The following is a 20,727-nucleotide window of genomic DNA, read 5'->3' on the forward strand; positions in this document are numbered from 1 at the left end:
TGTAATGTCTCCTTTTTCATTTCTGATTTTTGTTATTTGAGCTTTTTCACTTCTTTTTTCTTTTCTGGCTAAGAAATTTTTGATTCCATTGATTAAAAAAAAACTCTTAATTTTATTGATTTTTTGTTTTCCTACTATTTATTTATAATCTTTTTTTTTTTTTTTTTTTGGCTCCTTTTGTTTCATTTTCAGTTTGTTCTTCTTTTTCTAGTTCCTTGAGATATGAAGCTATGTTGTTGATTTGCAATCTTTCTTTTTTTGGCTGTGTGGCGTGTATAATTTTAGTTCCCCAACCTGAGATTGAACCTATACTCTCTGCATTGGGAGTGCAGAGTCTTAGCCACTGGACCACCAGGGAAGTCCCATCTTTCTCCTTTTAAATGTAGGCAGTTACTGCTATAAAGTTCCCTCTTAGTACTGCTTTTGTTGCATTTCCTGTTTTTATGTTTTGTTTCTGTTTTGTCTCAAGGTATTATCTAATTTTCCTTTAAATTTCTTCTTTGACCTATTAATTGTTCAAGAGCATGTTAATTTCCATGGATTTGCGAATTTTCTAGTTTTTCTTTGCTACTTATTTCTAGTTTCATTCTGTTGTGGTCAGAAAAGATAGTTGGTATAATATTCTTAAATTTTTTATAATTCTGTGGACTAAAATATGATCTGGTGAATGTTCCATATGCACTTGGCGATACACTTGGGAATGTAACACTTGAGAATGTGTATTATGCTACTGTTGGGTCATATTCTGTATCTGTATGTTAGGTCCATTTAGTCTATAATATTGTTCAAGTCCTCTCTCCTTATTGATCTTCTGTTTGGTTGATATATCCATTATTGAGAGTGGGGTATTGAAATACCCTACTATTATTGTGTTGCTGTCTATTTATCCCTTCAGTTCTGTCAGTGTTTGCTTCATATGTTTGGGTGCTCTACTGTTAGGTGCATATATATTTATAATTGTTATATCTTCCTGGTAAATAGATGTTTTTAATATAATGTCTTTCTTTGTCTCATGAGAGTTTTGACTTAAATTCTAGCTTGTTTGATATAAGCACAGCTATCCTGTTGTCCTTGGGATACAGTTGGCATGGAATATCTTTTTCCATTTTTCACTTTCAGCCTATGGGTGTTCTTATATCTAAAATGAGTCTTTTCTAGACAGTATGTAGTTGGATCTTGTGGGTTTTTTTTTTTTTTTTTTTTTTTAATTCATTCAGCCACTCTGTGTTTCTTCATTAGGAACTTTTATCCATAACACATGTATACTAATTAAATAATTTTCTATTAAAGAAAAAAAAAATAAATTCCGTATATATGTGTTAAAAAAAATAAAAAGTTGATAAAAAAAAATAAAGTAATTACTGATTGGGAGGGACTTAGTATTGACATTTTTAAATTGTTTTCTGTATGTTTTATAGTTATTTTATCCCCCTTTTCTTTGTTTGTTGCCTTCTGTTGTATTTCAAAGTGATTTTGAAATCACTTCTTTTGATTTTTAAAAGTGACAAGCTTGAGTTCCTTCTTATTTTCATTTGTGTTCCTTCTATAGGTGTTTTCTTTCTGGTTACCATGGGAATTACATAAAACATCTTTAAGTTTTAACAATTTACTTTAAACTCATAACAACTTAACTTTAATCACATCTAAAACTCTGCTTCTTTACTTTTCTCTACCATTTTATGTTATCAAAACATAAGTTCACAAGTTACATCTTTTTAAATTTTGATCCATTTACAAAGTTTTATACTTAAAGCTATTTTTAATGCTTTTATTTTTTTAATTTTATACCAAAGTAAAAGTGATTTATGCACCACCATTACAATGTTACAGGATTTGGTATTTGTCTATAAATTTACCTTTATCACAGGGCTTGATATTTTTGTGTGCTTTTGTGTTGCTGTCTAGAGTCTTTTTCATTTGAACTTGAAAGACTTCCCCCAGCATTTGTTTTGAGGCAGGTCTAGTGGTTATGAACTCTCTGAACTTTTATCAGAGGTCTTTATTTTTTCTTCATTTCTGAAAGACAGTTTTGCTAGATGTAATGTTCTTGGTGGAAATTTTTTCTTTCAGCACTTTGAATAAATTACCCCACTCCATTTTGGCCTGGAGTTTTCTAAAGACTCTTTTGACCCTCTACATTGTTGTTAGACTATATCTCTGTGGGAGACTAGGTCCAGGGTTTTCTAGTCAGTCATCTTGTTGACATCACTCTCAACTTTTTTCTTAAGTGATTGTATTATGTTCCAGTGTTTCAGTGGCTGGACATTTGAGATATAATAGATATTTCAAAAATTATCCAAATGTTTAAAAAATCTGTTTCTCAAGTAAGTCATTAATAAGAAGATGTTTAGAAATAGCATAACTAGAACTCTAGAATTATTTACTCATGGAAAACTCTGAATAAAAGGTTCACATAATTATCTTACCTAAATGTAGCCACAGATATTGATTTTTATTTTCCCATTGCATTTATTGTTATATAACTCTGCCCTTAAGTGGATGATTCACTATTACTGTAGGTGGTATTACTGTTTTAACAGTAGTTTTGTAAAGAAGAAAAGAACAAGAGCATTAAATGTCTTCTATTTTTGATGCTATGTTAGATTTAAAGTGATATTCATAAAAGCCTGAAAATATAAAGGGTAAATTCTGTATGTTTCACTTATGTCCTAGAAATGATGGTATAGTGTTGGTTTTTATGTTTTACCATTTCTACCTCGATGTGAAATGAGCTGGGATTGTAAACTTTGTCCAGACACAGACTTTATTTAAAATGTGTACATTAAGCCAAGACCTAGAAGAATTCAAGATCCTTTAGTGATTTTCTCTTTTCCCAGACAATCTCAAATTTAAACTTCATTAAAGGAAGAACATATATGAATGTTTGCAGTTCTTTGCTGACTTTGAAATATTTTAATTTCAAATATTCTAATTTCAAATATTTTCGTTGAGTGAAGTTGTATGCTGCACTTTAATTTGATATTATGAACATTTTATTTTCAATAAAGATAGTATTGTTGCTTTTATGACAGAGGCTATATGTGATTCTTTTTGACAATTTTATACTCCTCTTTATTCTTTTACATGCAAGCAATCTCTATATTTGCTTTTGTAATTGGGTCTATAATAAGCATTCTAACACATGAAGAACATAAAGTCCATCAGCAAGACTGTACATCTGCCTACATAGCTGTTTATTTTCTTACTGCCATTCCTAAGAATATGTCACAGCCAGTTGAAGTAAAATCTCCTATGTTTCAAAAATAAATTGTACACAGTGCTGTGATGAACATTGGGGTACATGTGCCTCTTTCAATTCTGGTTTCCTCAGTGTGTATGCCCAGCAGTGGGATTTCTGGGTCATATGACAGTTCTATTTCCAGTTTTTTAAGGAATCTCTACACTGTTCTCCATAGTGGCTGTGCTAGTTTGCATATGAATGGATAAGAAAGCTGTGATACATATACACAATGGAATATTACTTAGCCATTAAAAAGAATGCATTTAAATCAGTTCTAATGAGGTGGATGAAACTGGAGCCTATTATACAGAGTGAAGTAAGTCAGAAAGAAAAACACCAATATGGTACACTAATGCATATATATGGAATTTAGAAAGATGGTAATGATAACCCTGTATGCGAGACAGCAAAAGGGATACAGATGTATAGAACAGTCTTTTGGACTCTGTGGGAGAAGGTGAGGGTGGGATGATTTGAGAGAATAGCATTGAAATATGTATATTACTATATGTGAAACAGATCACCAGTCCAGGTTCAATGCATGAGACAGGGTGCTCAGGGCTGGTGCACTGGGATGACCCAGAGGGATGGGGTGGGGAGGGAGGTGGGAAGGGGGTTCAGGATGGGGAACATATGTACACCTGTGGCTGATTCCTGACAATGTATGGCAAAAACCACTACAATATTGTAAAGTAATTAGCCTCCAATTAAAATAAATAAATTAATTAAATTTAAAAACGAAATTGTGTCAGTAAGCACAGAACTGTGATTTAGCACTGAAGATAAAATTGATTATACTACCATGAAGTCATATTCCTACCAAAAATGTAAACCATTTTTATGTTAGTGAGGTCTCCTGAAATGTAACAAAATAAGCATCAGATTATAATGTAATTTGAATTAAAATCCTTTATTTTGTGACTGAATGACTTCATAACTAGCTTGAAAAGAGTAATCATTTGGAAACTCTGATAAAGGATTTTTAAACTTTGTTACAGCTTATATTAAACATAATATTTTATTTTTTAATATAAATTTATTTATTTTAATTGGAGGTTAATTACTTTACAATATTGTATTGGTTTTGCCATACATCAACATGAGTCCGCCACGGGTGTACACTTGTTCTACATCCGGAACCCCCCTCCCTCCTCCCTCCCTGTACCATCCCTCTGGGTCGTCTCAATGCACCAGGCCCAAGCATCCTGTATCATGCATCGAATCTGGACTGGCAATTCATTTCAATGCCATTCTCCCAAATCATCCCCCCCTCCCTCTCCCACCGAGTCCAAAAGACTGTTCTATACATCTGTGTCTCTTTTGCTGTCTCCCATACAGGGTTATCATTACCATCTTTCTAAATTCCATATATATGCGTTAGTATACTGTATTGGTGTTTTTCTTTCTGGCTTACTTCACTCTGTATAATAGGCTCCGGTTTCATCCACCTCATTAGAACTGAGTCAATGTATTCTTTTTAATGGCTGAGTAATATCCATTGTGTATATGTACCACAGCTTTCTTATCCATTCATCTGCTGATGGACATCTAGGTTGCTTCCATGTCCTGGCTATTATAAACAGTGCTGCGATGAACATTGGGGTACACGTGTCTCTTTCAATTCTGGTTTCCTCGTTGTGTATGATCAGCAGTGGGATTGCTGGGTCATAAGGCAGTTCTATTTCCAGTTTTTTAAGGAATCTCCACACTGTTCTCCATAGTGGCTGTACTAGTTTGCATTCCCACCAACAGTGTAAGAGGGTTCCCTTTCCTCCACACCCTCTCCAGCATTTATTGCTTGTAGACTTTTGAATTGCAGCCATTCTGACTGGTGTGAAATGGTACCTCATAGTGGTTTGGATTTGCATTTCTCTGATAATGAGTGATGTTGAGCATCTTTTCATGTGTTTGTTAGCCATCTGTATGTCTTCTTTGGAAAAATGTCTATTTAGTTCTTTGGCCCATTTTTTGATTTGAGTCATTTATTTTTCTGGAATTGAGCTACAGGAGTTGCTTGTATATTTTTGAGATTAGCTTATCTTTGACAAAGGAGGCAAGAATATACAATGGATTAAAGACAATCTGTTTAACAAGTGGTGCTGGGAAAACTGGTCAACCACTTGTAAAAGAATGAAACTAGAACACTTTCTAACACCATACACAAAAATAAACTCAAAATGGATTAAAGATTTAAACGTAAGACCAGAAACTATAAAACTCCTAGAGGAGAACATAGGCAAAACACTCTCCGACATAAGTCACAGCAGGATCCTCTATGACCCACCTCCCAGAATATTGGAAATAAAAGCAAAAATAAACAAATGGGACCTAATTAAACTTAAAAGCTTCTGCACTACAAAGGAAACTATAAGCAAGGTGAAAAGACAGCCTTCAGAATAGGAGAAAATAAACATAATATTTTAAAAGAGAGTTCCAAATATGAAAAGGAGTACATCAAGGCTGTACATTGTGACCCTGCTTATTTAACTTATGTGCAGAGTACATCATGAGAAATGCTGGACTGGAAGAAACACAAACTGGAATCAAGATTGCTGGGAGAAATATCAATAACCTCAGATATGCAGATGACACCACCCTTATGGCAGAAAGTGAAGAGGAACTCAAAAGCCTCTTGATGAAAGTGAAAGTGGAGAGTGAAAAAGTTGGCTTAAAGCTCAACATTCAGAAAACGAAGATCATGGCATCCGGTCCCATCACTTCATGGGAAAGAGATGGGGAAACAGTGGAAACGGTGTCAGACTTTATTTTTTGGGGCTCCAAAATCACTGCAGATGGTGACTGCAGCCATGAAATTAAAAGACGCTTAGTCCTTCCAAGGAAAGTTATGATCAACCTAGATAACATATTCAAAAGCAGAGACATTACTTTGCCAACAAAGGTCTGTCTAGTCAAGGCTATGGTTTTTCCAGTAGTCATGTATGGATGTGAGACTTGGACTGTGAAGAAGGCTGAGCGCCGAAACATTGATGCTTTTGAACTGTGGTGTTGGAGAAGACTCTTGAGAGTCCCTTGGACTGCAAGGAGGTCCAACCAGTCCATCCTAGAGGAGATCAGTCCTGGGTGTTCGTTGGAAGGACTGATGCTGAAGCTGAAACTCCAGTTCTTTGGCCATCTCATGCGAAGAGTTGACTCATTGGAAAAGACCCGGATGCTGGGAGGGATTGAGGGCAGGAGGAAGGGGACAACAGAGGATGAGATGGCCAGATGGCATCACTGACTTGATGGACATGAGTTTGAGTGAACTCCGGGAGTTGGTGATGGCCAGGGAGGCCCGGTGTACTGCCGTTCTTGGGGTCGCAAAGAGTTGGACACAACTGAGTGACTGAACTGAACTGATGTCTCTTTTACTACTTTAAGTATGTTATGCCACACCCTTTTGCTCTGCAGAATTTCTGCTGAAAAGTCAGCTGATAGCCTTATGGGAGTTCCATGGTATATAATTTATTGATATCCTCTTCCTGCTTTTAATATTATCTCTTTATCCTTAATTTTTGACATTTTAATTACAACGTGTCCCAGTGTCATCCTCTTTATTGTTGATCCTGTGGGATTCTCTATGATTTCTAGACCTGGAGGTATGTTTCCTTTCCCAGTTTAGGGAAGTCTTGTTATTATGTCTTCAAATATGTTCTCTGAGCCCTTTCTGTCTTTTCTTCTGGGACCTTTACAATATGGATGAAAATATACCCAGAGGTCCCTTAAAGTATCTTCATTTTTTTATTCTTTTTTTTTTTTTCTGTTCAACTTACAGGATTTCTGATAATCTGTCTTCCAGGTCAATGATTCATTCCTCTGTATCATCTAATCTACTGTTGTTTCCTTCCAGTGAATTTTTAATTTCAGTTAGTATATTCTTTAGTTTGTTTGGTTCTCTTTTAAATTTTCAAACTGTGTGTTAAACTTCTAGCTGTGTTCATCCATTTTATCCTGAGTTCTTTGAGTATCTTCATGATTAATATCTTGAACTCCTTATCAGGTAGATTTCTTATCTTCACTTTACTTAGCTGTTTTTCTGGGTTTTTATCTTGTCCTTTCATCTGGAACATGTAAAGCTCCTAACACTTGATTCACACAGCAGCATACTTGGTTCTCAAAAATGTTTGCTAAGTCAAAGATGACATTTATTATATGATTTGTAAGTACACGAAAATTTATAGGCAAAACTAATATTGATTTATAGAGATATATAGAATACAAATATATAATAAAACTCTTATGCACTCACAGAATTTAGTTCAATTTAGTGGAGAGATAAGATCAGTCTTCAAGTATGTTCAGAACATTCATTGCCAGAGTGGGAGTCTAAAATAGATGCCATGAGTTATGCGCCTATGACAGGAGGATCAGGACCAAGAACGAATTATCAGAAGTAGTGGATAAATAGAGAACAAGAAGGCAAAGTACAAAAATGAACTAAAAAGGGGATTGGAAATGACAATAAGCATCAACACCATCAGATACTAGGGAGATTAAAGCCACACAAATCACTACTACATACCTACTAGCATGACCAAAATTTAAAAGAGACTGACAATGCCAGTGAATGTAGAGCAAATGGAATTCCTGTATGTTGCTAGCAGGAATATAAAGTGGTACAACCACCATGACCATCAAGTTCTTACTCTATAGCACAGGGAACTATATTCCGTTCAGTTCAGTTGCTTAGTCGTGTCCAACTCTTTGTGACCCCATGAATCGCAGCACGCCAGGCCTCCCTGTTCATCACCAACTCCTGGAGTTTACTCAAACTCATGTCCACTGAGTCAGTGATGCCATCCAACCATCTCATCCTCTGTCGTCCCCTTCTCCTCCCGCCTTCAATCTTTCCCAGCATCAGCGTCTTTTGAAATGAGTCAGTTCTTTCCATCAGGTGGCCAAAGTATTGACGTTTCAGCTTCAGCATCAGTCCTTCCAATGAACACCCAGGACTGATCTCCTTTCAGATGGTCTGGTTGGATCTCCTTGCAGTCCAAGGGACTCTCAAGAGTCTTGTCCAGCACCGCAGTTCAAAAGCATCAATTCTTCGGCGGTCAGCTTTCTTTATAGTGCAACTCTCACATCCATATATGACTACTGGAAAAACCAAAGCTTTGACAACACAGACCTTTATTGGGAAAGTAGTGTCTCTGCTTTTTAATATGCTGTCTAGGTTGGTCATAACTTTTCTTCCAAGGAGCAAATATTTTTTTAATTTCATGGCTGCAGTCACCATCTGCAGTGATTTTGGAGCCCCAAAAAGTAAATTCTGTCACTGTTTCCACTGTTTCCCCATCTATTTGCCATAAAGTGATGGGACCAGATGCCATGATCCTGTAATAAACCATAATGGAAAAGAATATGAAAAAGATTATTATGTACATGTATGTTTAAATGAATCACTTTACTGTAGGCCAGAAACCAACACAACATTATAAATCACGTAAACTTCAATAATAAATTAATTAAATGGTACAACCACTTTGGAAAATAGTTTTGTAATTTCTTACGAGGTTAAATATACACTTCCTGTAGGAATGAAGATGTTTGTCCACAAAAGTACTTTTACATGAATGTTTATAGCAGCATTATTCATAAACCCCATACTGAAAACAATACAAATGCCCATAGATGAGTAAAGGATAAACAAATGTAGAATGGCCAAGGGTCTGAGAGAACTTTTTGTGTAGATAGAAATATTCTACATCTTAAATGTGATGGTGGCTCCAGGGGTGTGTATAGTTGTCACAGGTGTGTATAGTTGTGTTATAAGTGTGTATAGTATATAGAACTAATACTTAAACTATGGTAGTCTATCAGTTATGTCTGACTCTTTGTGACCCCATGGACTGTAGCCAACTGTAGGCTTCCAGGCTCCTTTCCATTAAATTCTCGAGGCAAGAAGACTGGAGTGGGTTGCCAATCACCTCTCCAGGGGATCTTCCCATCCCAAGGATTAAACCTGAGTCTCCTGCATTGTAGGCAGGTTCTTTACCCTTTGAGCGGCCAGGGAAGGTTTTTATGTAAATTTTACCATAATAAAGTTAATTAAATAAAAATACTTAAAAATAAGACAGGAGAGGCAGTCATGAGAGAGTGACAAATGGACAGAAGAGACAGGAAGCAAGGCAGAGGTGAGCAGCAAAGGTCATAAGGTATTATATAAACAGAGATGACAGACTGCTGACTTGGGACCCAGATAGATTCTTGAAAATGTTTCCAGTGAAGCCGCGGTTCATCGCACCTGTTGTCTTACTACCTCTATCAGTCCTTGCTGATTTTTCTTTCATGCTGGTAATCAGTCTGTTTCCTAAAAACTGACATGGCTTCTTTCTTCACTAATTCCTACCCCTAAATCAGTTCTTGTCTTTTCCTTGAAATTTTCTCTTGACTGTTTCTGCCCTAGCTTAACAATTCTTGAGTGAATCTGCATCATGCAGTTAACACCTTGATTACTCTCGAGTTGTGTTACTTTTACCCACAACTCTAGCACAGAGTTGGACACGACTGAAGGGACTTAGCAGCAGCAGCAGCAGCAGCTAGTGGAAACTGGTTGAAAGAAGATTTCTTATATTTATACTTTTGTTACCTCCTTTCCCACATTTCATGCAGTGTTCAGGAAAATGTGTCAACATATGACCTTAATTGTCTCCCTCTTTTCATCCCTCCCCTCCGGTTATCCTAGGTTGTTGTTTTTTGCATGGACTAATGCAGTATTATCTTAATTGGCCTCTCTTTTCCATACTTACCCCCTTTTTTCTTGTCCAGACAGCAATCAGATTGATGCCTTTTAAAACTAAATCCAGTAGTTTTGCTCACTTCCTTAAAATGCTTCTGTGTCTTCTCAGTGCACTAAGAGTAAAACCTGGTCCTGCCCGCCTCATTCCTGTCTTTACCATCCACATTTCTCCTGCTCACTGTGCCTCATCAAGGCAAGTCTTCTCCCAGCCCGGGGCCTCTTTACCACTGCTCTTTCTCCTAGAAGCCATTTCTTCCAGTCCTTTCTGTGGCTTCTCATGCTTCAAAGTTCAACTGGAACGCCATTCCTCTGAGGCCTCTGCAGAGGGGTGTTTACCTCCCCAGCAGCAGAAGTATTTCCTATCGGGTAACTTTATTTAATTCTTTGTAGGGAACTCAGCACATCCAAAATCTACCTTGATTATGTATTTCGTTAATGGTTTACTGTTCATATCCTCCCATCAGTTAATAACCAGCAGGAAGACAGAGGTCTTTCTGTCTTATTTGTCGCTATATTCCCCCAACACCTTTCATAGGGCTTGGCTTATTGACTATACTCAATAAGTAATCGTTGACAGAATGAATAAGTGAAAATATAATTAATAGGCAAATAATAACCACCCAGTGGTTTTTTCCTGAATTTCCTTTTCCTAAACTTGTTTTTTTTTTTTTTTTTTTTTTTTGCCTAATTTTTACAGGTACGTCTATTGTGACTATCAAAGCTTTTGCTCCAGATTCAATTCGGGACAGCATTAAATATTCAGTTTTTAGTGGAAATGAAGATGGAGTTTTTTCCTTGTGTTCTAAATCAGGTAACCCTTCTCTATGCTTTATTTCCTGCTCCACTTAATGTTACTAGTAAGGCATACATCTGCAAAGAAAATTCAAGATTGGAAAGGTAGAAACTGTTAGATGTAAATAATTTCAAAGGTAAACAACAAAGCATTTTTATGGTAGCTGATGAGATATCATAAAATGTTTATGTGTATTCTCTAAGAATTCTATTCCTCACATTTCCAAGTTAAACAGTACCTGTCCTACCCTACCAGTTATTTGGTGATAAATTGGTTCCTACTTATAATTCACCTATCCATTTGGGGAAATTGGGAATGTAATAGGGAGAGCAGTGAGAATGGGGTTGAACTGGAAATAAGCACACATGTCTAGCCTTAGGAAATTTTCATCAGAGATTCTTCTAATTCGCCACTTAATGTCAACAGTGCAACAAAAAAGGAAAGCTGGAAAGGTTCTATGTGGTGGTAAAGAAATTACTTCCAAATACAGCATGTGCCTTAAATGAATACCAATTGATTATTTGAAACATTCTTTTTTTAATCTAACAACTATGTCGTAGATATGTATCTACTGCTTCATTGTCAAACCTCAAGAAGAATGTTTTTAATAATTTCTGTATTACCGTACAACTGCCTTATTTAATCCATACTGTGTACACATGGGAAGAATTGAGAGGGGGGTCATTTCTTAAGCAAAAGCCTTCTCCTTCAAGCTAGTGTTACAATTTTTTTATACATTCAGCCTTTGCTCAGCAACCTCTCAGATGTAGCCTGCAAGAAGTCTTCATCTCTTCCCCCGATCATGTGGTTAACGAACAGTTCAGGAAGCCTATTGGCAAGAAGGCCATTTGCGAACACCACCAAACCTCCCCCCACCCGCCCAGCAGTCATTAAGTCTCTAGCAGTCTGATGTCTGAGGGTTCTAGGAAAGGAGCTGAGATTAGAACATTTAGGGAGAAGGTAAATATGAGTTTGCACATTTTCCCAGGTCACCCAAATCCTTTTGCCTGTCACCCCTAACATGGCCCAGACTTGGCCTTATTTTCTCTAGTCTCTCATTAAAAGGAAGAGAGAACACACCTAAGAGTTAGCTCAAAGTGGTCATCTACAGAAAACTCTATAGTTTTAATTAAATAGTGATTGACTTACGTTGAAATGTATTTCAAAATTTTATTGTGTCAGACATGACTGAAGCGACTTAGCAGAAGCAGCAGCAGCAGCTATAAGCTGTTATATTGAGAGATATACAGCTATTTAATGAACAATAGTAAAATAAAAGGCCACATCTTTACCACCCATCTCCAAATAAGAGATCTCACTGAACCTCAAGAAGCCCCTGTGTGCCCTTCCCTCTCATAGCTGTCTTATTTCACCCCAGACACAATCGGTAAATCAGTAATCTCTATTTGGTATTGAACACTACCTTTTTTTTTTTTTTTCATTATAATTTCCCCATTATGTTTGAATCCTTAAACAGTGCATTGTTTTGATTTACTTTGATTTAAACATCATAATAGAATCACATTGAATGAACTCTTCTGTGAATTGCTTTTTGCTCAAAATTTTTACTGTGATGTGTAGTACAGAAGCTATTAAAGAATAGCAAAGAATGATACGTACCTGCTGCCAAGGTTACAAAATAGAACACTGTCATTCTCACCCATGTTCCCTTTGGGCCATTTTTTGATTGCATCTTTTCTCTCCACTGCTCCAGGCTGATTAATGCCCAGACTTCAGGTATAATTATTCCCTTGTGAATATACTAAATGCATTCCTACAAATAGAAATTTAGTAGAAGCATTGGTTTTGCTTTGAATTTACCTAAATGGACTAAAAAAATACCCTATGTATTTACTGATATTGGGCTTCCCAGGTGGCACTAGTAAAGAACCCATATACCAGTGCAGGTAGACATTGAAGACGTGAGTTTGATCCCTGAATTGGGAAGATCCCCTGGAGAAGCACACGACAACCCATTACAGCATTCTTGCCTAAAGAATTTCATGGACAAAGGAGCCTTGCAGGATGCAGTCCGTAGCATCACACAGAATCGGACATGACCAAAGGGACTTAGCATGCATGCATGCATTCTATTGATAGGTTTTTTCAATTTAGCGTTAGAATCATCCATGCTAAAGTGTGTCGCTGGCGTTCTTTTATTCTTTTATTTTTTTGTATTCTATTCTTTTATTTTCATTGCTTTATGATATGCTATTATAAATCTATATTGCAAGTTATTTATCCATCTGCTGTTGATGAGCAGGGAGGTTTTCTTGTCTGGGGGTATAATGAACAATCTCATACATGTGTCTTCTCGTGCACAAGTAAAGAGTTCTTTAAGCCCTGAAGTGTAGGCTGGACAAATACCTCAGAGGTTGCCTGTGTTCAGCTGTATAGGTGGTGCCAATTTGTGTTATGAAGTAGTTCCTCCATCGTATTCTACCAGCATCCAATGAGAGCTGTCTCCGTTGTTTACTTTCTATTGCCAAGCTGTGGGTGTGAAATATTATCCCACTGTGGTTTTAACTTACATTTTCTACTAGTGAATTTGGGCATTTTTTTTCATAGTTTATTGAGCATTTCTATTTTCTTCTATGTGAAATGCATATTGATATTTTTGCCTGTTTTTCTTCAAGATTGTGTTTTTCTTTCTGAAATGTAAAGACTTTAAATATATTTTATTATTATTCACCCTTTGGTTTTTTTACAAGTTTTTTTTTTTTTTTTTTTTTATAATTTATGGCCTATCTTTCACTCTCTTAATGACATGTTTTGATTTTAATGTTGCTACTGGTTGGTTGCTAAGTTGTGTCCAACTCTTTCAAGACCCCAAGAACTTGTAGCCTGCCAGGCTTCTCTGTCCATGGGATTTCCCAAGCAAGAATACTAGAATGGGTTGCCATTTCCTTTTCCAGGGGATCTTCCTGACCCAGGGATTGAGCCTGTATCTCCTGCATTGGCAAATGGATTCTTTACCACTGAGCCACCAGGGAAGATCAATTTTAGAATGAATCAATCTTTTACTTTTTCGTTTGCCTTTTTAGTACATTGTTTAAGATATTCTCCCCTTCCTTGAGATCATGAAATTATTCTTATTCTTACATTGTCTTTTTAAAATTTTATAGTCTTCCTATGTTTCATATTTTCATCTTTAGTGCATCTAGTGCATTGGTTTTTGTGTTTTATGTGAGTTATGAATAGCCTTTCTTTTTTCCTACCCTTTTTTTTCTTCCCTTTCCTTTCTTTTTTTAAAAACCATGATTGCCTATTATTCTAATGACAATAACCTTCTCCTGTGATCTGCAGTATCACCATGATCATATGTATATATATATCATGTTTCCATGACTTTTCCATTCATTTCTTTGTCTATCCAAACATGAACACCACACTCTCTTAATTACCTTGGCTTTGTAAGTCCTCATATCAGGGAAGCAGGACTCCCTCCCTCAATATTTATCCCATCCTCATGTTCTGCCTCAAGTTACAATATATTGGCTGTTATTGGTCATTTGCTCTAACATAAAGCATTGTATCCACTTGTTAAGTTTTACAGACACACACACACACACACACAACCCACATGCATGTCTACAGGGATTGTTTTTCTATAAAAAGGAAATTCATTCATGAATATTGCAGTAATATACAGCTCATCACACCTTCATTAATGTAACCCACATAACTATGGCATGCATATTTTATTTCAGGTGAAAACTCACCCAAATTAATGAGAAAAATGTCAAAAAAAATCATATAGCTTCAATCTAGAATTTCGTCATCAGGCCAAAACATCTTCCTTTTAAATCTTGCAAAGTTTATATAGCTATGCATTGTAGATAACAATCATCTGATAAAATTTTTCCTATTTGATGATTTTTCTTTTTTAATTGTTATAAGAATATCTAACATTAAATCTTCTCTCTTAACAAATTTTAAGTGTACAAACTATAGGCACACTGTTGTGCAGCAGATCTCTAAAACATATTAGTCTTGCATAACTGAAACTTCATTTCCCACTAAACAGCAACCCCATTTTACCCTGCCCTGTCTCTGGTAATTACCATTCTACTCTCTGCATCTGAGTTTTCTACTTTAGATCTGTCACATAAGTGGAATCAAGCAATATTTCTCTTTCTATGGCTGGTTTATTTCACTAAATGTAGTGTCCTCAAGGATCATCCATGTTGTTATATGGCAGGATATTATTTGTTAAGGCTGAATAATCTACCATTATAGGACTATATCATATTTTCTTTATCCATTAATCTATTGATGGATATTTAGTTTGTTGGAATTTTTACTGGAATTGTGTTAACCTAAAAATTAAAGTGATTGTCTGAGAAGGCTTTATAAATAGTTCAGGAAAGAAGAGGAGCATAAAGCAAGGGAGAAAGGGAAAGACATACCCAACTGAATACAGAGTTCCACAGAATAGCAAGGAGAGATAAGAAGGCCTTTTTCAGTGAACAATGCAAAAAGAAGAACACAACTGAATGGAAAGACTAGAGATTTCTTCAAGAAAACTGGAGCTATCAAGAGAACATTTCATGTAAGGATGGGTACAATAAGGACAGAAAGAAAGAGAAGAGATTAAGAAGAACACAGAAAAATTATACAAAGAAAGGTCTTAATGACCCAGATAACCATGACAGTGAAGCCATTCACCTAGAACCAGACATCCTGGAGTGTGAAGTCAAGTGGACCTTAGGCAGCATTACTGCAAACAAAGCTAGTGGAAGTGATGAAATTCCAGCTGAGCTGTGTAAAATCCTAAAAGATGATGCTGTTTAAAGTGCTATATTCAATATGCCAGCAAATTTGGAAAACTCAGCAGTAGCCACAGAACTAGAAAATGTCAGTTTTCATTCCAATCCCATAGAGAGGCAATGCCAAAGAATGTTCAAACTACTGTACAATTGGGCTCATTTCACATGCTAGCTAGGTTATGCTCAAAATCCTTCAAACTAAGCTTCAGCAGTATGTGAACTGAGAACTGGCAGATGGACAAGCTGGGTTTCAAGGAGGCAGAGGGACCAGAGATCAAATTACCAACAATCTTTGGATCAATGGAGAAAGCAAGGGAGTTCCAGGAAAAAACATCTACTTTTGCTTCTTTGACTATACTAAAGGCTTTGACTATATGGATCACAGCAGACTATGGAAAATTCTTGAAGAGATGGGAATGACCAAACCACCTTACCTGCCTCCTAAGAAACCTGTATGCAGGTCAAGAAGAAACAGTTAGAACTGGACGTGGAACAATGGACATTTGAACAATGGTTCAAAATTGGGAAAGGAGTAAGACAAGGCTGTATACTGTCACCCTGTGTATTTAACTTCTATGCATAGTACATCATGCAGAATGTCAGGCTGCATGAATCACAAGCTGGAATCAAGATTGCCAGGAGAAATATTAACAACCTCAGATATGCAGGTGATACCTCTGTAATGGCAGAAAGTGAAGAGTAACTAAAGAGCCTCTTGATGAGGGTGGAAAAAGAGAGTTAAAAAGATGGCTTGAAACTCAACATTAAAAAATAAAGATCATGGCATCTGGTCCCATTACTTCATGACAAAAGAAAAGAAAAAGTGGAAACAGTAACAGATTTTACTTTCTTGGGCTCCAAAATCACTGCAGACAGTGACTGAAGCCATGAAATTAAAAGACAAGGATAAAAGTTATCCCAGGAAGGATAGCTATGAGAAAACTAGATAGCATGTTAAAAAGCAGAGACATCACTTTGCTGACAAAGGCCTGTATAGTCAAAGTTATGATTTTTCCAGTAGTCATGTACAGATGTGAGAGTTGGATCATAAACAAGGGTGAGCACAAAAGAATTGATGCTTTCAAATTGTGTTGCTGTAGAATACTCTTTAGAGTCCCTTGGACTGGAAGAAGATCAAACGAGTCAATCCTAAGGAAATCATCCCTGAATATTCATTGGAAGAACTGACACTGAAGCTCCAATACTTTGGCCACCTGATGCAAAGAACCGATTCATTGGCAAAAACCCTGATACTGGGAAAGACTGAAGGCAAAAGGAAAAAGGGGTGGCAGAGGATGAGATGATCAAAACAGCATTACCGACTCAATGGACAGGAATTTGTGCAAACTCCAAGAGATAATGTAGGACAAAGGAACCTGGCATGCTGCAGTCATGGGGTTGCAAAGAGCTGGACATGACTTAGTGACTGAACAACAGCAACAACATATTAGTTTGGGGAAAAATGTGTATCTTTACAGTATTATCTTCTAATCCAAGATTGATATGGAAATTCACACCATTTTTTTCTTTACTAATTTTAATAGCATTATTTTTCTGCAGCATATGTCTTGCTAAATTTAGCCTAAATATTTTATACTTTTTCTTGCTGAGGTAAATGAAATAAGCCTTTTTCTGGTGGTGTAGGTTTATTTACTTGAAATTAGCTTTTATATTTTGATTTCATGTCTAGAAAACTTGTAAACTCTTACTGATTCTGCTATTTTTCTGTACATTTGACATATACAGTCATCTGAAAATGACAATTTCCCCACGTTTGTTGGAAGTTATGTAGTTTTTTCTCTTCTTTTATTGGTTGCTGCTGCTGCTAAGTTGCTTCAGTCATTTCCGACTCTGTGCGACCCCATAGACGGCAGCCCACCAGGCTCCCCCATCCCTGGGATTCTCCAGGCAAGAATACTGGAGTGGGTTGCCATTTCCTTCTCCAATGCATGAAAGTAAAAGTGAAAGTGAAGTCGCTCAGTCGTGCCCGACTCTTAGAGACCCCATGGACTGCAGCCTACCAGGCTCCTCCATCCATGGGATTTTCTAGGCAAAAGTACTGGAGTGGGGTGCCATTGCCTTCTCCACTTTTATTGGTTATCCTAGCTATTTTCACAGGCATAATTAAAGCCTGTGTGCATGCTCAGTTGCTCAGTCATGTTCAACTCTTTGCAACCCTTTGGACTATAATTTGCCACACCCCTCTGTCCATAGGATTTTCCAGGGAAGAATATTGGACTGGGTTACCATTTCCTCCTCCAGAGGATCTTTCTGACCCAGGAATCAAACTTAAATCTCCTGTGTCTCCTGCATTGAAGGTGGATTCTTTACTGCTCAACCGTCAGGGAAGCCCCAGTTAAAGTCTAACATTAATCAATATCTAGCTTTTAAACAATACCTGAGATTTAGAAATCTTAGATAGAGTGCCTGATGAACTATGGACAGAGGTTCGTGACATTGTACAGGAGACAGGGATCAAGACCATTCCCATAGAAAAGAAATGCAAAAAAGCAAAATGGCTGTCTGGGGAGGCCTTACAAATAGCTGTGAAAAGAAGAGAAGTGAAAAGCAAAGGAGAAAAGGAAAGACATAAACATCTGAATGCAGAGTTCCAAAGAATAGCAAGAAGAGATAAGAAAGGCTTCTTCAGCAATCAATACAAAGAAATAGAGGAAAACAACAGAATGGGAAAGACTAGGGATCTCTTCAAGAAAATCAGAGATACCAAAGGAACATTTCATGCAAAGATGAGCTCGATAAAGGACAGAAATGGTATGGACCTAACAGAAGCAGAAGATATTAAGAAGAGATGGCAAGAATACACAGAAGAACTGTACAAAAAAGATCTTTATGACCCAGATAATCATGATGGTGTGATCACTGACCTAGAGGCAGACATCCTGGAATGTGAAGTCAAGTGGGCCTTAGAAAGCATCACTACGAACAAAGCTAGTGGAGGTGATGGAATTCCAGTTGAGCTCTTTCAAATCCTGAAAGATGATGCTGTGAAAGTGTTGCACTCAATATGCCAGCAAATTTGGAAAACACAGCAGTGGCCACAGGACTGGAAAAGGTCAGTTTTCATTCCAATCTCAAAGAAAGGCAATGCCAAAGAATGCTCAAACTACTGCACAATTGCACTCATCTCACATGCTAATAAAGTAATGCTCAAAATTCTCCAAGCCAGGCTTCAGCAATATGTGAACCGTGAACTTCCTGATGTACAAGCTGGTTTTAGAAAAGGCAGAGGAACCAGAGATCAAATTGCCAACATCTGCTGGATCATGGAAAAAGCAAGAGAGTTCCAGAAAAACATCTATTTCTGCTTTATTGACTATGTCAAAGCCTTTGACTGTGTGGATCACAATAAACTGTGGAAAATTCTTCAAGAGATGGAAATTCCAGACTACCTGACCTGCCTCTTGAGAAATTTGTATGCAGGTCAGGAAGCAACAGTTATAACTCTATATGGAACAACAGACTGGTTCCAAATAGGAAAAGGAGTTCGTCAAGGTTGTATATTGTCACCCTGTTTATTTAACTTATATGCATAGTACATCATGAGAAATGCTGGACTGGAAGAAACACAAGCTGGAATCAAGATTGCCGGGAGAAATATCAATAACCTCAGATATGCAGATGACACCACCCTTATGGCAGAAAGTGAAGAGGAACTCAAAAGCCTCTTGATGAAAGTGAAAGAGGAGAGTGAAAACGTTGGCTTGAAGCTCAACATTCAGAAAACGAAGATCATGGCATCCGGTCCCACCACTTCATGGGAAATAGATGGGGAATCAGTGGAAACAGTGTCACACTTTATTTTGGGGGGCTCCAAAATCACTGCAGATGGTGACTACAGCCATGAAATTAAAAGACGCTTACTCCTTGGAAGGAAAGTTATGACCAACCTAGATAGCATATTCAAAAGCAGAGACATTACTTTGCCAACAAAGGTTCGTCTAGTCAAGGCTATGGTTTTTCCTGTGGTCATGTATGGATGTGAGAGTTGGACTGTGAAGAAGGCTGAGTGCCAAAGAATTGATGTTTTTGAAGTGTGGTGTTGGAGAAGACTCTTGAGAGTCCCTTGGACTGCAAGGAGATCCAACCAGTGCATTCTGAAGGAGATCAGCCCTGGGATTTCTTTGGAAGAAATGATGCTAAAGCTGAAACTCCAATACTTTGGCCACCTCACGCGAAGAGTTGACTCATTGGAAAAGACTCTGATGCTGGAATGATTGGGGGCAGGAGGAGAAGGGGACGACAGAGGATGAGATGACTGGATGGCATCACTGACTCGATGGACGTGAGTCTGAGTGAACTCCGGGAGTTGGTGATGGACAGGAAGGCCTGGCGTGCTGCGATTCATGGGGTCGCAAAGAGTTGGACAAGACTGAGCGACTGGTCTGATCTCCTAATATTTGCTTTTGTAATTTATAAAGTTTTCTTGACCACAAATTTAGGTCTTTCAAATTAGGCATTATTAATGTTTTTAAATGGATTCACCTGCTTGTTTTCTGCTTTCTTTCCTATTAATAAGTATTCTTTCTTACATTTCAGACTTAACTTAGAATAATTTTATTTCTACTCGAAGTACATACTTTAGTGAGAAGCTGTTGCAATGAACTTTCCCAGATTTTGTTCATTTAAAAATGTCTTTATTCAGTTCTTGTTTTTAAGAGATATTTTTGCTTGGCTGAGAATTTCAGGCTCACAGTTATTTTCTCTTTAATTTAAGATATTACCCATGTCTTCTAGTTTCCAGTTGTATTAATAAGTCAGCTGTTGATATAAATATCATTTATTTATATCTTTCTTTGGAACTTTAGTTAGACAAATATTGGGACCATATTACTGTCTCTTACATCCCTTTCCATATTTTTCATTTCTATATGCCTCTTCTCTTCAGCCTAAGGAAGTACACTTTTCATTTCTGTAAGTTTTCTTTAATTCTATCTCAACTTCTGGTATTTTAAATAAGTAATCTCTTGTTCCTTGCTCTTGTTTTCAACCTTCTTTTAATATATTTTAATATATTTAATATAATATTACATATTATATGTCCAATAACTTCTGCATTTAAGTTTTTCAAAATTTATTCTGCTACCTCTGAATTTGCTGTCTGACATTCATGGTGCCCTGCTTCTCTGTGATTTTGGGGCTTGTTAACTATAGACTACACATTGTTGTG

General features: G+C 37.0%; 1 protein-coding gene across 1 annotated transcript in view; it reads left to right on the forward strand.

The window, feature by feature from the left end:
- The window catches only part of DCHS2 (dachsous cadherin-related 2), a 324,121-nt gene that overhangs the window by 272,067 nt on the left and 31,327 nt on the right, over window positions 1-20,727 (forward strand). The window contains exon 15 of the mRNA XM_070768961.1: window positions 10,675-10,788. Coding sequence (XP_070625062.1) covers window positions 10,675-10,788 — 114 coding nt within the window. The remainder of the gene's footprint in view (window positions 1-10,674; window positions 10,789-20,727) is intronic.

The sequence above is a fragment of the Bos indicus genome, chromosome 17, assembly GCF_029378745.1.
Source record: "Bos indicus isolate NIAB-ARS_2022 breed Sahiwal x Tharparkar chromosome 17, NIAB-ARS_B.indTharparkar_mat_pri_1.0, whole genome shotgun sequence".
Lineage (NCBI taxonomy): Eukaryota > Metazoa > Chordata > Mammalia > Artiodactyla > Bovidae > Bos > Bos indicus.